Below are 18,618 nucleotides of genomic sequence, written 5' to 3'. Positions count from 1 at the left end.
CAATCGAAGTCTATTAAACTGGTACACTGCTGAATGCCGGCTTTGTTGCCAACAAATCATTCATTCTGAACGATTTATTTATTTCCAAAGATCTGGATTTTATGAGACCTGGCAAAAGAACGATGAATATGTGTTTATGAACGAGCTCTGCCCGCCAGGATGTTCTTTTATCTGTGCCCCTCGGACCACAGGTGGGGGGGACACATGGTGCACATGGACTGTTTCTCCTCCCGGAGAGTGAGCTCTGGAACTTTTACCTCATTTGAACTCTTAGTGACTAACATTGGGCATGCTAATCCATTTTATTGTGTTTTAATTTATCACCCTCCTGGTGTTAATGGCTCCTTTTTATCTGAATTCAGTGACTTCTTAGCTTCCAAACATGTCAGCGGGCCAACACACATTAAGGGCAACACTCTGGACCTGGTTTCATGTGTGGATTAAAATTAGACATTATCGGCTCTGAGGAGCTGCTTGTGACTGATCATGAATGTATTCTCTTTAATGTGTCTTTTAACACTGATTGTACACTCAGAAAGCGTGTTATTTGTTCGTGTATGTTAAATGACCTGTCTGCCATGACATTCTCCTCTGTTTTTAACAACAGCATAGGGCAGCTTTTTGGTGATGAGAGTGATGCCACTTCTCTAGTTCACATTTTTAATTCACATTGTTCCGTTATTTTAGATGAGATTGCTCCTCTGAAATCTGCTGCTCATCCCACAAATGCATGTTCCTTACAAATGTGGCACCATTTAAAAGGGAAATAAACTGACTTTCCATAAGTATAAGACTTATTGCCAAGAAGCATTGTTACAATAAATAAATAATCTACCAAACACAAATTTCCTTACTTTTTTTGCTTTGTTTAGTTAGAGAGTTGTGCCACCCCTTGTTTCTAGGCAACTGTCGAAACAAATGGTCATGTGTCCACAAATTTAAGCAGAATCAGATTTTTTACTTACTCTGTGAAGGAGAGAGGCACATGGAATAACTAGTATGTACATTTAAGTTCAAAAAACTTTTTTGTCGTTCAAAGTGAATTTTTTTAATTTAAAGGGCCAGTGTGTAAAATGGGTTGAAAACCGTTGAAAACAGTGACATCAGTGGTCAAATTCTAGATTGCAGGGCTCACTTGCTCATCCCTCCCGTCGGCTAAATGACGATGGCCTCATAGGGACAAAAAGCCTTGTGCAGACACGAGTTTTTCAGGAGTAGGTCTATCTAGCGACGAGGTGAATATTTATTTAGAAATCTAAACTATGTTACGATACTGTAATGAATCCCTCACAAGCAGGAAACCAGAGTAGCGTTTGGGAAAAAGGCCCGTTTATTTGAGCATTCCAAAAACTCTGGTAACACTCCAGGGGGTAGCACGTAAAAGACTCCGTCCCAAACTCTGACTCTTCTAGCGTAACACACACACTTCATACACACATACTCACTTACAGTGAGACCTCTCTGCTCCACCAATCTCCAGCCCGCACACTGACTGTCAGCATAGCCTGTAAACAAATCTCAGTTGTTTATTTAGCCTAGCAATATCTCCGGACTATAGTAGCTGCAATGGACGACTTTGAACGCGATTTTGAGGAGTTTCTTGTAGCGGACACAAATCCAGAGCCATACATGTTTGAGCCGGAGTATACAGATGAGGAACTCCATGTGTTGGGTGCTGAGCAGGCCAGAAGAGAGGTTGAATCCTCCGCTCCCATTTTGCTGCACAGAATGGGATTCGGTGCAACCATCATTGGAGAGATACTGTATATCATCAGGAGGAAAAGCGCCGCAGAGAGTGCATCACAAGGAGTGAAGTTGCGTCTTCTTTTCCTCGCAGATGACGGTTCGGGTTCATTCTCTCCTGTTGCGTGGTAAGTGTGGTCCATTCGCAAACTTTATAACTAAAAAAAACTTTTTACTACTCTCTATCGACGAACTACTAACACTCTCTGCTGTTTCCTCCTCCTTCCTTCCTTCCGCTGTCTTTGTTGGTTTATTTATACACGAGAAACGTGTTCTCTGGCTGGCTGAACTTCTTTGTTTTACAAAATCAGCCTGGTCGGACTTTTCCTTGTAGTGTTATTAAGCTGTTTCCCAGTGTTTATGGGGGTTTTCATTAGATGGGGGTGAGGGATTAATAATGTGTTTTTTTCACTGCTTTGTTTCTTTTTTTTTCTTTTCCCTGCTCTTGTATTCAGTGTCAGCATCATTATTATTGGTCACATGTCACAATATCCTGGTAATGTTTATACATGGCTGCTAGTTGTTCTCCAGCCTCGCTGGAACGTCAGAGGTCTAGGGATCAATTTAAAGAGAGAGAGAGGCAAGGTTTTCTCACATTTAAAATCTGTATCTTGGGACATTTTTTTTTTTTTTTTTACAAGAAATGCATATCAAACACGAGGAGCAATGGAGGCTAAAACGGGAACTGCCCATTGGTTCAACTGCCCATTGGTTCAACATCCCATTGTTCCGACCATATTAAACTCATTGTTCCAAAGTCCGTTCCGAAATCATCATCATAATGCCCTGTGGTTAAGGTCTGGTTAGGTTTAGGCACAAAAACCACTTGGTTAGGGTCAGGAAAAGATCATGGTGTGGGTTAAAATGAAAAAGAAAGTGGCAAACACATAAGCCGTGAGCCTGCTCCGCCTCAAGCCGGTCGCGGCGCACCATACGCCCGCCGCGAGCCGTTCCACACTGCGGACAGTCGGACTAATGGGATGTCGAACCAATGACATGGACCTGGCTAAAACGTAGTTGGGTGTCTCAAATCTATCAGTCAACATTCTCTTCTAAAGCCAGAGGTGTAGCCATCTTAACACGCTGTAACATTCCATTTGAACATATTTCAACCATCTCTGAACCGAATGGTCGCTATCTCATTGTAAGGGGTCATATTCTTTCACGGCATGTAACGTTTTTGAACAAATATGCGCCCAATTTTGACGACTCAGGTTTTTTTTTAGGAAAGTGTTTAATCTTATTCCAGACTCCTCTACCACCCATTTAATCGCGGGTGGAGATTTCAATGCTATATTAGACTGTTTTACCAATAGGCTTTCCACCCACCCTACAGTTCCTTCTAATACCACATACACTACAATTTCGCACATACACAAATCATATACTAGAATTGACTATTTCCTGATAGATGCCAAATTGACTTCTTATGTAACCTATATCATAACATTTTAATTTCAGATCACAGCCCTGTTGAACTAAAAATTGACTTAGGCAGAGCAAAACCCGCATTTGATTGGCAATTCAACCCATTATTACTCAACAATATGCACTTTCACCAGCATATAGCTAACCTGCTAACAGACTATCTATCCCACAATGACACGTCTGATGTAACCGACTCCACTCTGTGGCAAACTTTCAAAGCTGTTATGCGTGGCCATATCATAGCTTACGAGGCCAAGTTTAAAAAAGACATACTGAAGGAATTATCAGAAATTACAGGTCAGCTTTCGGTCCTTGAAAGAGACTACAGAACAATCCCCTCGCCCTCAAAACTGAATAATATTTTGGAGCTTAAATTCAAATATAACACTATTCTTTCTCACCAAGTGAGTAAAATGCTATTAAAAGTCAAAGACAAAAACATTTTGAATTGGCTGATAAGCCAGACAAACTGTTAGCCCATCAGCTCAGAAGCATTCAAGATAACCAAGCAATCCATAAGATTAGGATAAAGTCAGGTATCTCCTCGGACCTGAAAGAGATTAATGAATCCTTTCACAAATTTTATGAAGACCTCTACACTTCAAAGACCACCGCTAATACAGCACAAATGTCTGATTTCTGATTCCTTTGTTCTCTTCACTTGCCCAAATTGAACCCCTCAGCACAAACTGACTTAAACAGAGCAATAATGCTAGAGGAGGTCGCTGGGGCAATATGTTCCTTCCCTAATGGAAAAGCCGCCGGCCCGGACGGATTTAACATCGAGTTTTACGAAGAATACTCGGACAAGATTACACATATCATGTTAAGGATGTTCAATCATTCTATGCAACTGGGTGTCTCCCTGACTCTTTATATTCAGCAAACATCTCCCTACACATAAAAAAATAAAAAGAATGGTTCTATATTTATAAAACAATGCCTAAAGTGAACATCAAACAATATTTTCCTTAAAAATCTATCAAAGTTGTGTCCTCAGTCTCTGTCAACTCCATCAGACTTTTTTATAATAATAATCAGGCAATAGTATGGTCAGCAAAAATCCTTGAGGACTTTTCATCCTCCTGACTGTGCTGAATGCAGCACTACCAAATATCCTCTGTGAAGTTGTACATTTTTCAATATTTTAGAAAAACAATGTTGATATTCCTACAGTCACAGCTGGAACTTGTCAACACCGTCTCTCTGTTATGATGATTTTTTTAAACTGTAGTGTATCAAATTTTGGCATTTTAGCAAGGTTATTGAGGTCAACTCTGTCAGGTTTACGCCTTTAAGCTCGTACTAGATACCCTCCACCTCTGACTTGGAGAGTATGGACAAGCTTTGTGGTCTACTGATTATCATTTAACTCCCAGCATTTATATTATATAATTATATAAATATATATTAAAAATATATATTAAATTGAAGGCCATTGTGTTGATTTTAGGAAGAACACCACAAGATAAGTGTTCTTTATTTATGTTATTAAACAGATGATGGATCATAAAGGTTTGTTTCTAGCTCATAGCTAGTGCTCTAGCTATGTTAGCTACATTGCCAATTTTAATTTAATTTTAATTTAATTTAATGTTTTAACTTTATATACTTTATTAATCGCCGAGGGGAAATTCAATTTTTGACTCTGTTTATCAATTACACACAGGTCCAAACACATGCACAAACTGGACCTATACATGCACTAAATGGAGAGATGTCAGAGTGGGCTGCCCATGACGGGCGCTCTGGGCGGTTGGGGGGTTCGGTGCCTTGCTCAGGGGCACCTTGGCAGTGCCCAGGAGGTGAACTGGCACCTCTCCAGCTACCAGTCCATGCTCCATATTTTGGTCTGGATGGGGACTTGAGCAGGCGACCCTCCGGTTCCCAACCCAAGTCCCTATGGACTGAGCTACTGCTGCCCCAATGTTAGCCTTTCATTTTCCCTGCCTGAATGTAGATGGGAACCGACCTAAACACACATTATAGGCTATAAGTTAACAGAAACAAAGAACGCATTTTCTTGCGGTGGCTTTTTTCAAATGAGCAGTAGTGAAAATTAATATACTTTGTTATTAATGTGTTAATAAGCAGACAGCATTAGCTAGCTAGCATGCTAGCAAGTTGATAGGTTGTACTTCCACATTAAATTATGTTATACAGGGACGTCTCCACAACTATTAATCAAGAACAGTAAGGCAAATACATGCTTGAAAAACATGAGTTTTCACAATGAGGTTGACTATCTTACACCACTAAAATAATTCAGTTCATATAAACCTAACACACACTCCTCCACTGAGCAATGAACAGCAGGGATTATAACCTAAATATTGCGATTCTAATTAACTGGAGACAAAACTTTTTTTCTACCACATGTAGATCACAAACTCATAGATATAATAATGACTCATTGTAAGGGGTTAAGAAATATAAACATTATAATGTTTTTTTATATTTTATTTGGCACTCACACTGACACCACTATTGTCCCTTTCTGCCACCAGCTCAGCACACTCATCATCTTTACACACCATCTTTATGTGTTAACACACATTTTTATGTTATCTTACCACACAATTTCTATGACATTATTTGCACAAATAGCATTCCGTAATAGACACAGAGCTGCATTTCTGCATGTAAAGTGAGAGTGAAACGTAAGCTGATAGACAGATGTGGGCTACTGATCAAAATAAAAGCCTGCTCTGTCAGACTGAAAAACAAAGCAACTATTCCATTAATTCTTATTCAACCAACAGCAGAAAGAAGCTCCTCAGTTAAGAGATAAAAAAATATATTTTGGTCCTTTCTTAAGCTATTATATGAGGTTATTTTTTTTTTATATAGAAGCTTATGTTTTCTGTTACATCAAGTGTACTGTGGTGTTACACTTTGCACTCTATAAAATTTCACACCTACAGAATTATTAAATTATACCAACATCACATCACTCAAAAATAAAAGAACCAGCATGTGTTCATGACCATTACAACAAACATTACATATTTTAATCCGACATTTGTATTTTCACACTATTCTTCCAAGGAAAATGGATTTGGGGTATTTGTCTCTCAGACAGGGCCACTGCACAAAGAAGTAGTCTGATATTGGGTACAGGATCTTTCCAGTGAGTGACAGTGTCTGCACCCGGCAAATGCTTTCGACGTAAACTATCAGGACTTTCTTCATTCCCAGAATTCCAAGCAGCAGTCCTGCCACACACAGGGGAACGCAGGTCCCTGGGCCATTACACAGCACCTGAAACAACAGACACACACACACAGCAGGGAGAGGGATAAGCACATTCCCAGGAAGTGACACATACTCAGTTTGGCTGTGCACAACAACTTTGACAGAACTATAATGGCACATGACAGAAAGTGGTTAAAAGAAAAATTTAGGGTGATATGTGTTTGCTGTATAAAAATCAATATCTGTTTAATCCTTATGTGTCGAGTATACAGACAAGGACTGTAGGCTGATTTGTTTTCATCAATACATGTAGTTTTTCCTGTTTTCTATGAGAAGGACGGGTGTACGGTCCAATGGTCAAGGTCTTCATTTGCACCTGTGTTGGGCTGTCTGTAGAAAACAGACATCCAGGCACTGTAATCTCTAAACAACAGAAAAGTGCATGTTGAAATATCTCTGTGTTAATGTGTTTGTGCCTATTGTAGATACAAACTCTCTATAGTTTACCTTTTTTCTAGTTTGGAGATCACAGGTTGATAGTTACTGGTCTGTGTCTCGTCATAGTATGAACAATGATAACTACTGTTGTATCAAAGTGTGTTAAAATAAGCTTTATTTTTATTATACTTGCAAAATGGTATGTGGAAAGTCAAATATCTATCAAAAGTCATGACTATCAAAATTAAACTTAACTTAAACATCAATCCCAATTCCTAATTCCTGAAGATTAAGGGCTGTATGTCCCTTACTTATGAGATTTTCCAGCACCACATTTGGCAATGAGTGCTATCCCAGAATCCCTTGCGCATCATCGGCCGAGCCCAGCCGAAATCAGCTGAGTCCGTTCCATTCAAAGCAAGATGGCGTCGGAAAGCGGTAAAAAGGAGAGTTATAACTGTGAGTGTTTTCCTTGCAAATATGAGTTTAAAAATTATGAAATTATGGTGGGCATTGTAATATCTTAGTTAAATTTCATTTTATGGTTTTTAGACCTCTTCGTAACGTAAACACGAACACATTTTTTCACTAACGATTGATAGTAACGTTAATGTTAGCCGTCACGGTGCACACAAGCCATAACGTTAGCTGTTGTTCAGTTAACGTTACGAAATATATTTTTTCTCAGTGGTAATGTTGTTAAGTTTTATCAATATACGTGAAATGTTTGCACCGTCATTTCTGTAAGATGACCGGACGGTGTCATCTACTGTAGCCGCAGCTGCAGGTTAAAGCTGGTGTTTCGGTTAACTAGCATAAGTTAGCTGAATAAGTTACGTCGGTAGTTGTGTTACACGTTATTTGGTTGAATATCAACTGCTAATCCAAAGAATGAAACGTTAACGTGGCTGAAAATCACCAGATAACACGGTCACACCGGCTCTGCTTGTGACGACAGTATTTATTGTGATAATACTTTGCATGAAAAGATTAACGAATATCTGACAGGTAACCCGTAAAGATCAAAAATAAAAGAAACTAATTACTGTTATCCCTGTTTCATTTCAGGGCCACCAGATAAAACACGGACCCTGATCCATTTCAGGGCCAGCAATGAGGACAAGTTCACTAAGTGCAAGCAGGCTCCAAAGAAATTATGGGAGTGAGTAATTTGGGCCGTGAACTGTTCATATTCATAACATAATTCTCAGTCACAAAAGCAACTGTTGCCCTAGTGACCAAACATTCTGTTTGTATGTATGTACATTAGTATGAACATTTCATAAACAGGTCTATTAGATGGCAATTACATATTTTTCAACATTCAGTCATAACCTTCGTTTTTTGTTTGTTTGTTTTTTTTTTATTACACAGCCAATTCATCAAAGAGGCTGGCTTGGAGGGAATTGTGGGACCCCAACAGGTCGCAAAAAAATGGGAGAACCTCAAAACGAGATATAAGGTAATGTGAAACACCTATCCTTATAATGTATTATTTGTTCCTGTCAGTATTTCAAACAAAGAAAAACACACACACATCCAAACCGGAAGAAGGGCAGGTGCTGAGCCGAAAACGATGCAAACAACAAAGAAATCAAACAGCTCGCACACTGCAGGGCTCCAATGCTCAGTCGAAATTTATTCAGGTAAGTAATGTTTCGAAAGTCAGGCTCTTCATCAGACTTTTTTTTTTTTTTTTTTTTTTTTAGACAAAGGGTGCCACCATCTTAAATACACACATGACATGGTCACATGATGCAATAATACGTTACAGGCCCAGAGGAAAAAGGAGGGAAAACAATGACCTCCTGTCAGAGATGTCCGACATAATATAGATAACACATAGAAAAATCAACATGCAAAAAATAGAAAGAAATAGAAAAAAATAGAATAGCCTGACTCTGATGTGCCTTTTTAAGAGAGTTATCTTTAAATATTTTTCCAGCGGCATCCTTGTATGTGGTATTTTGCATATATTCACACTGATGCTCCAAGCTTGTGTTTGTGATGTGATGTATCTCTAGTGTACAGCACTGGTGTCCGTACACTATTGCTGTGTATGTGTGGGTCTGCTGATTTGTATATGTTCTATTGTGCATTCACAGACAGGGGCTGTGTGTGTCTGTGTGTACACGCTGGCACATGTACTTATCATCTTGTCTTCTATTTTTTTCATGTCTATTTTTTGCATGTTATCTATACTATGTCGGACATCTCTAACAGGAGGTCATTGTTTTTCCTCCTTTTTCTCTGGGCCTGTAACGTATCATTGCATCATGTGACCACGTCATGTGTGTATTTGAGATGGCGGCACCCTTTGTCTAAAAAAAGTCTGATGAAGAGCCTGACGCTCGAAACGTTATTTACCTGAATAAATTTCGACTGAGCATTGGAGCCCTGCAGTGTGCGAGCTGTTTGATTTCTCTGTTCCTGTCAGTATTTGTAAGTGTGTATGTGTGTGTGTCAGGATCTGAAGAATCCCAAAACTGGGTCGGGTACGGACGGAGGAGAGTACACCTGGAAGTATTTCCAGGAAATGCATGAGGTTCTGGGTGGGAGGCTGTCAATCGACCCTCCTCTGGTGGTGGTGTCCTTCACTGCAGAAGGGGACCCTACAGCTATATTAGAGGTAATTTTTGAAAACTAGCAACAATCACATTGCATGTTTTTTTGTCTATATGTGACTCATGTCCATGTCACCTGGCTATTTTTATCAGGAGATTGTTGGTGGTCCCTCCACCGCAACAACTACCGCTGCTGATGGTCTGTCCACCTCTGATGCCCCTTCGCCAAAGAAAAAGAAAAACAATCCCGTAATAGATTTTTCAAAGAATGAGAGTGAGAGGGAGCAGAAGCGCCACGAGGAGAGCGAGGCGAAGACTGAGCGCTTCCTCGGCCTCTTTGAAAAGATGGTCGACAAAATGTAATTTCTCAATTTAGCTGCTGTTCTGCACTACCTCATTCTTTTTTTATTGTTCCTGACAAACTATTTTTGTAAATTTTTTGTATTTAGCTGCTGCTCTCTGCTGTTTTGCACTACCTCATTGTTTTTGTATTGTTCCTGACAAATTATTTTTGTAAACTATTTAATAAAAAAGTAAATAGTTCAGATTGTGAGTATACTTTATGTAATTTATAATGTTATATTTTCCCACATAGGTAGTTGAAATATAAGCATGATATAGAAGATAAAAACCACAGTCATGATACATTTTAAGAAAAAGATTTATTAGACAAAAGTGAAAAACAAAATATGAAGTATTAACAAAACATGTTTTAAAAAAGGCACAGTACAAACTATATACAAAATACATACATCAATATCAGGATCACAGACAGCCGTTACTATGGGCCCTGCACTTGGCCTGTGATTGAAGCAGCCAGTCTGTCCCTAGTAGCATTTCCCGAGGTTTCATTTGCTCCTAGGGCATCACAGGGTGGTTGTGGATCAGAGATTTCCTGTGCAACATTGTTGTCTGGCTCAAGCATGTCCCTATTGTCCAAACACACACTGTGCAGAAAGGCACAGGTAGTGATGACCACAGGTGAAAAACTGGGCTTAACCTCCAAGGCCTTGAAAAGGATAGACCTCCATCGTGTCTTCATCACACCGAAAGCCCTTTTCGATTATGCTGCGGCCCCGGGAATGGTGGTAATTGAAGCGGGACGGTGTGGGTCCCCTAATAGGCTCTTTGTAAGGCGATATTAGGTAATAGGTTTGTCCAAACATGTATAGCCTCCATCTCCAAGTATGATGTATCCCGTAGGTGGGTACTGTTGTTTCTTATAAAATGTGCTGTTCTTCATGATCTGGGTGTCATGAACTGACCCTGGGTAGCCCACAAAAATGTCTAAAAACTTTCCGTTATAGTCACAGATGGCTTGCATGTTGATGGAAAAAAAACCTTTGTAATTTAAATCAGGTGTGTGGAACTTTACGTTTTCGTTAATTATAGTGGCCCCTTTGGTCGAAGTGGTATGACACCCACAGCCTGGTTTCGTAAAATTCCGACTGCAGCCGGCATTCGGCTTCATTCATAAAATCTCGATTGCAACGGGGAATTACCGCATGCATTTGTTTTGGAGAGCGAGACAACACAGCAAAGCTGTTACCTGCAGCCTTCGCTTGCAAAGCAAACGTTACTAACGTCAGGTCAGTCCAAGTAATTAGTAGAAACAGCAAAATTACTCAGTAAATTCTCCTGTCGTGTTTCTGTTCTGATCTAATCCTAACACAGCAAAGCTGTTACCTGCAGCCTTCGCTGGCAAAGCTAACATTACTAACATCAGGTCAGTCCAAGTAATTAGTGGAAACATGCTAACATGATAACGTTACACACAAGTTAGTAGTAAAGTAGGCCTAAGACCTGTTGATAAATGTTGTGGTGTAGCTCTGAATTTCTTATAAACTGAGGACAACTGCCTGCTGTATATTTGTGTTCATGGTCAGTCACAGATAATTTTGTGGCGTTTGTTGTACTAGACAAAAGTGGTTCACATCAACTACATTCAGCTTGCTTTTAACTTCCATGTTGTCATATATTGAAATGAAACAACATCTAACAAGTTGCTGTATATTCTCTAAATAAAAATAAAAATTACACACCTGTCGATTAGGAAAAGGGCCAACTCGGGATCAGTTTTAAAACCTTTCAATTCTCTCAGCTCTCTCCACTTGGTGAATGCCCAACTGAAGTTTACACACGTTTTGGCTCGAGCCCTATCATTGTCTTGTTTAGCCTTCTTCTGTTCTTCTGTTCTTCTTCTTTTTCTTTTAGATGGTGCTCCTTAGTTATCCACCGTGACATCAAAAGTACAACCAAGTCCTTATAGATACATCTCTGGTAAAAGTGTTATGTGTTATGTGTTCAGCAATGCCCGTTGCGTACCGCTTACTCGAAGAACACTTGTAAACACGGCTCCTTCTTCTTCTGTGGTTTAATAGCTGCAGGCCGCTGCAGGCTTGCAGACTTACTTCTGCCTCCAGGTGCCGTATTCTGGTTTGCTGACTTCCACCATGTCTGACCCGAGCCAGGCTACGCTAAATAGCCATATAAAGAAAGGCTTTTTTGTCGCTGTTGGGTTCAAATAAATATGCGGATCTTCAAGGGGGGGGGGTGATACGAACTAGGGACAGTTTTATAAATGGTAAAAAGTTCCACACAGCTGCTTTAAATAGTCAATTCTGTGCAATGAGGAAGGTTTGATTCTAAAATGGCAGCCATCTATTGCACCCACAACACAGTTTAATACAGGGGTTCCTGAAAGCTGTCCGAATCCTTCTCCAACTGAATGTAGCTCTCCTGGCTGTAGGAAACGGATGGCTAGCTTCAGGTTCTTCCATATCAGTCGTGCAACTCTGTGGACTACCTGGTGAACAGTGGATTTTGGCACCCTGAAGACGCTTGCAACAACCCGATAGGAAAGTCCATGAGTCAGCCAGTACACATATATCAGGACCTCCAGTTGATGGCCCCAGCCATGGTCCTGTTCCCTCTGCAGAAGTCTCTGCAAACCCTGCATGGCTCTTCTGGTAAGGCGGAAGACCTGGTGCAGCCTCTACATTAAACCACAAACGCAGTAATGGCACGTCCTGATTCAGCCTGCAGTACGGCGTAGTATGTCAAATCTGAAACGTTAACATGAAAGTTTTTACTGGGTGAAACTGCAGAAAACATGAAAGCATTTCCCCCCATCCCCCAAAACAACTGTATTCGTAATTCCCATCCCCCAAACCTACAAACACACAGACAAACAGACTCACGTTTGATACAATGCATGTGTAGTTTTCTATTAGACATGCACACAGATCATCATACAAGGCCTTGCCGCTAATGATTAATACACATTTCCATTATACTAACGTTAATAAATTGTTTGCTACGCAAACTAATTTACAACAATAACGTTACATTTTTGCAATCTAACCTACATACCTGAATCTGATTCACCAGTATTCCCACGTGTCGGAAAAGTCTTCTTTTTCGTACATCTCTCCGTTTGGCTGTAGACAATCTCAGAAAGATGCCTAAAGCCCCAAGCAAAAGACATAAGCGCAGCTGCAGACGGCATGATTCGTATCTTTTGAATTGACAGACTGGATGGAGCTTTGGCATACTGCTGCCCCCCGTAACATAACTGAGCATGAACATGTACAGCAGAACATGTACAACACTCAGACTGATAAACAGAGTTGGGTAAGGGTTACTTTAAAAGTAATTAAAGTACTTTACTGCGTTACTTTTTTTTAAGTAACCAGTTACTTTACTGCATTACTCCCTGAGTAAAATAACTCAATAAATTTTAAAGTACTTCCAATGTTACCCCCTGAGAAAAGTAACTCAATAAATTTTAAAGTACTTTTGAGTATTCTACATTTCCTATTGGGCAACGGACCACAGGGCGCTAAGCCTACATTTTTTTGTCTCTATTATGGACTACTTGCCCTTCACTGAGATCCAATTCTCCCATCACAGCCGTCACTTTGACCAGTAAAAACACAGAACGATCTGCTGCCATAGACAACTGTATGACAACAACACCCCAGCGTTTTTAATATTTCCTCTAGGAATGTTACCACACAGAGTAAAAGGGGGAAATGATGGTGTGAAACAGCAGAGGCACTTTGTCAACCCGGTGAGTAACGTTACTGTCATTAGCATCAAGCTAGCAAACAATGTTACGTCCTCACGGTCGGACATAAAGTAATAACATTAAAAAATAGTGGCGGGGCTTTTACTCACCACAACTGCAGAGGCTACTAGCTTCATTTGAAACAGACTACATTATAGACATTCCGTTATTTATTAATCCCTCTGTATCTTTATATTCTTACTTTTTATCTGCTCCCGTTGTCTTCATAAAGTTAACATATCGCGCCGTCATTTCAAACTCAACATTTCATGAACTTGTTTCAAACTAAAAGCCCCTTATGACCTCGGCTGAGAAAATCCCTCCATTTTCTAAATAGGCTTTTATTGTGAAACATTTGTAGGAACTTGTTGTGGAGGATACAGTAGCTTGAATGTTTACGCGCGGCACTTTTTTACTTACTTTTTTTAGGTGACTACAACAACATTTCGGCTGGCACAGACACAGTGACTGAAATAATAGTAAAAGTAATAAAAATAAGACAAGAATAACCGGATGACATCACACACGCCGTGAAAGACGACTGGGGATAATTGGTGAGTACCATCGTGTAGTGTGTCATGTCTGTCGGTCACGTCACGGCATGATTTTATGACTCCACAATTGTGTAATGTGACATAGTGACTGTTGGAACGGGCAGAAAAGTTGTGTAGTGTGTACCACGCATAATGCAAGTCCTGAGTCTGTCCTGTCTGTCAGCGAGTCCTCCTCCATCTTTTTTTAGACTGCACCGTAAACAACGGCAGCATTTCTTCTACCACGTAGCTAGCCACAAGCTTCGTGGCTTCTTTCGGACTGATAGGTTTAACGTTATCTCCGTTATTAGAGCCAAAAGACAGTCATTGCTGTTTCGGAGCTGAAGGACCAGTGTTTTAAAAGTAACGGAAGTAACTGATGGCTTGTTTGAAAATGTACTCAAGTGATTACTCAAACAGCAAACTAACGCATTAGGTTACTCGTTACTGCAAAAAGTAATCAAAGTACTCGAACGCGTTACTTTGTAACACGTTATACCCAACTCTGCTGATGAACTGTGGTAAGTAGTATGAAGATGAAAAAGGCAAACAGAGTATATGTGTGAGTCAGTGGCAGCAGTGAAGGGAGCTCAGTGAGACTCACAGAGCGAGGGGGAGGGGGCTGGGATAAATAGTGGCTTCAGAGCTGAAGGAAGCTGAGGAAGTTTAAGTTAACAGGAAACCAGTGAGTGCTACTCTGGAGTCTGGAGAAGTCATCATTAAGCTCACAATTCAGACACAGCAGTAATATCCTCTCCACACTACTCTGGAAACTAGAACAAGCAGAACAGTTCAATCATTCTTACAGTCCAAGCACAGATGAACAACAGTCACTTTACAACTGCAAAATGAAGTGCTTCATGTAGCTGCAGATGTAAGCAAATCTTTAACTTTTAACTGGTAAAATTAGGTGCTCAGTTTACATTTTTTTTGCTGTGCAGTAAATAAAAGAAAAGAGTCTGCCATAAACATCAGTAGATTTCACCACTTGGTCTTATGCTCCCTCTGGGTGCAGTGAATACGAAGTCTTTGCAGAAGAGTTTAGATCTCCATCTCCACTGATGGGCCTCAGATTGCCATGTAGTGAGGCTGCAGAGGTACTGCCAGTTGGTTAGATTTACTAAAATATCTTTTTTTGTGTGTGGGTAATTTACAAATCTAGTTACTTTTTAAATATCCTCAAGAATTCACATAAATAAAAAAAACCTATTATATAACAAACTAAAATCTAACTCTTCCTTGTCAGCTGTAAAAATACACACTCAAATACACACACTCATGCACATACACACACACACATACACATGGAGGCCCTACATAACTGTGTATCTTTGAGTGCAGTGCCATTTATTCACAGTAGGTGCACTTGCTCACCGTAGCACAGGTAGAAAAAAACAGCTTAGTCTGTATCATCACAGGTAAGTTTCCATTCATCAATTTCAGTTCATCAGAGGTAACGCCGCCAGGCTAACAAGCTGCCACACTGACATGGTCAAAAAACTGTTTGCTTCCCCTTCACACACCTGTAGCTCCTCATCTGAGGCCTCATGTACAAAGACTTGCGTGGATTTCCTACTGAAACATGACGTACGCTTAAATCCAGAAATCGTTGTACGCACAAAAATATCCAGATGTATGAATCTGTGCGTACAAATGAATCCAAGCACATTTCCTTCATACATCCCAATCAACGTGGAATTGAGCGCACATGTTGGAGCACCCGGCCCCTCCCTGTCCACGCCCCCATTTAAATATGCAAAACATATTTAAATGGGTCCTGCACCTGAGATTCCCCTCTCTGCATGATCAGAAAACTAAAACAAAATAATGAATAAGATGGGAAAAAAAAAAATCTTCACAGAATGCTAATTGGAAACACTACTCACTTAAGTGGAGGCGCGCAAAGATGTCCTTTTTGGTACACTGTCCTCTGGCATCAATACAAAATGCAAGAGGAGTGAGTGGGAGAGTGTGTGTGAGGCTATCAATGCTGTGGGGTCAGAAAAGCGTACACACACAGAATTAAAAAAGAAGTGGTCCGACATTAAGGTGGATGTAAAGCGCCAAAGTGTGGCCAAAACAGGCGGGGGGACAGGAGAGGAGGAGCTCACTTGTTTGAACAGAGAGTCGCCTGGGGTCAATTGAAAGCAGACAATTAATTATGTGAACTGGATTTACAGTTTATATTTGTTAATTTTATACATCACTTAGACGGATCACACACTATTGTTGTAAATGAATGCAGAAGTGCGCCGGGGAAAAGGTGAGGCTGATTAGGAAATGTCGCACTTTATGCACGGGTTTATTGACATGAGTACTTTACACACATGGGCTTGTTCGAAAGCTCTGAAGCTGTAGTTTAACCAGCAAAAAACAACAAGTCACTAACTTTAACCACTGACTAGTACTGATGCTGTGAAGGCAGGATAATATTTGGGGGCGCACATGCTCAGTGCGCATCGGGGGATTAATATTAGGACAATTAAACGAATAAATTATTTACTCACCAAGAAGCCTCCCATCGCGCACAGTGCCAGCTTGTAGTCTGTTCCCAACCATGCTGTTACTCAGAATGTAGGCTATGAATCGTGCGTTGAACCAGGCCACCTCGCTACAATGTTGGTTAATTGCATTTGTGCATCACATATGATCTGTACATTGATCAAATGAAAATGCTTCCTGTTGACAAAAACAAATTCATCCTGCGATGGCGCTTTGATAATGTGTGTGCAGTCGATAGCTCCGATAACATTAGGAAAACCGGCTCTCGCTGCAAATTGCGCTTTAATGTTGGCCTGTTCAGCTGCATATGGGAATTTGATATACCTGGCTGAAATGCGGATAATTCCGTCCCACACAGCTGGCATGACTCGCTGCTGGAATGCCCGTGTTGCTAGGAGTCCCGGTGTGGTCAGCACCTGTATGGATACAGGAAGCGCATGGCTCCTTGCTATATTGCGCTCCAAGGTCAGCCGCAGCTCTGCGCACAGTTCCAGGAGGATTGCCCTCGGGAACCAATGCGGCAAATACTGCTAAAACAGCCATTGTTGTTAACGGTATTTTTGGCACCACTTTGCGCATGCTGTTATATCCACTCATCTAATTACAAACACGTGGGTATGTTAATTGTTCATCAGTGTTAACTGTTCATGTGTCTCTGATGTGCACATCACTCTTGAGGACTAATTGTTTTCACATTTATTTATTGTAACAGTTTCCCAGCATCACCTCTAAGTGTCGCCAAAGGATCAACAGCTGTAGAAACGTGCGTACACCAGCCATGAAGTTGGTGTGAGGCACCGCACATTTCCACGTTCATTTCACTCTTCATACATCTGAACTTCGCCGTGGAAAAGGACGTACGCCACGTTTTTGTGCATACGCACCCTTTATACATGAGGCCCCTGGACTTTACCTATATGCACTTCCTGTGCTCATGTTCCACCGTGTGTTTGAACACAAAAACTGCATATACATGCATATGGTCACCTATATTATAAAAACATAAATGGCTCCAACGTACCGGCCCCTAATTGTTAATGGCAGGAGGACATAAACAGTTCAGTACATATTTACATAATAGAGCCAACAAATCATTTGAAACACTGTGCTCGGAGAATGCAGGCTCTCTCTCTCTCTCTCTCTCTCCGTGTACTGAGAGTGACAGGGTGAGTGCTTCGGAGATCGTGTGTAAGTTTTTTCAAGCCCTTTTTGCTTTCTCTCTTCCACTGACTGTCAGCGGATGTTTTGGCGTAAACTTTCTCTGTCATCAGAGTTGGTTTGAGTCTTCTTTTGTGAAGTTTTTGTTGTTTGTTTGGCGGCTGCCGCCGTGCGTGGTGTCTCCGGGTTGGAGAAGCTGACTTGCCGTCATGCTGTCAAACTTTCTCCAGGTGCTGGTGTTTTAGTAGAGGAGTGTAGTTTGGCTGTGGGTGCCGTTGTTGGCTATGGCAGTGTTAAATCTGCCTCTCATATGAATAGCGCTGTTGTTATTTTTGTTGACAGCATTGAAAAAGCTCATCAGCTGATTGAAAGTGGAGTCGTGATCCAGGGATCACTGACTCCGGTTTTTTCTTTGGTTAACCCTGCTAAAAAAGTTGTTATTTCAAATGTGCCCCCTTTTCTGAGGAATGAAATGATAGCGAAGGAGTTAGCCCAGCATGGGCAGCTAGTGTCCCCGATAAAAATGATCCCCCTTGAGTGTAAGTCACCACACCTGAAGCACGTCATGTCTTTCAGAAGACAAGTCTTTATGATTCTGAAAGACAATGAGCAGCTGAATTTAGCTTTCGTTTTCCGTATCGATGACTTTGATTATACTGTTCATGTCACGTCTGATGCTCTGAAATGTTTTGGTTGTGGGGCAGAGGGACACTTGGTCCGCATGTGCCTGGAGAAAATGAATCACCGTCAGGGTTCCTCCTCTGTGCCAGCCAGAGGAGGAACCGGCTGGCACAGCGGACGCGCAGGACGCAGGACGCACTGACGCATAGAGGGCTACATACACTGATACTCACGGGGCCATACAGAAAACACATAAGGATACAGAAAACATGCAGGATAAGACACAGAAAACACAGAAGGATACAGAAAACATGCAGGATAAGACACAGAAAACACAGAAGGATACAGAAAACAACATACAGGTCAC

General features: G+C 40.9%; 1 protein-coding gene across 2 annotated transcripts in view; it reads right to left on the bottom strand.

The window, feature by feature from the left end:
- Nucleotides 1-889: 889 nt before the first annotated feature.
- alg14 (ALG14 UDP-N-acetylglucosaminyltransferase subunit) overlaps nucleotides 890-18,618 on the bottom strand; it is a 96,898-nt gene continuing 79,169 nt past the window's right edge. For both annotated transcript variants that reach the window (XM_049565839.1, XM_049565838.1), the window contains exon 4: nucleotides 890-6,432. In XM_049565839.1, coding sequence (XP_049421796.1) covers nucleotides 6,202-6,432 — 231 coding nt within the window. In that variant the 3' untranslated portion in view covers nucleotides 890-6,201. The remainder of the gene's footprint in view (nucleotides 6,433-18,618) is intronic.

This window comes from Epinephelus fuscoguttatus, linkage group LG21 (genome assembly GCF_011397635.1).
Source record: "Epinephelus fuscoguttatus linkage group LG21, E.fuscoguttatus.final_Chr_v1".
In the NCBI taxonomy this organism is placed as follows: Eukaryota; Metazoa; Chordata; class Actinopteri; order Perciformes; family Serranidae; genus Epinephelus; species Epinephelus fuscoguttatus.
Note: the sequence above shows the minus strand (reverse complement) of the source record. Positions and strands in the feature narration are given on the sequence as shown.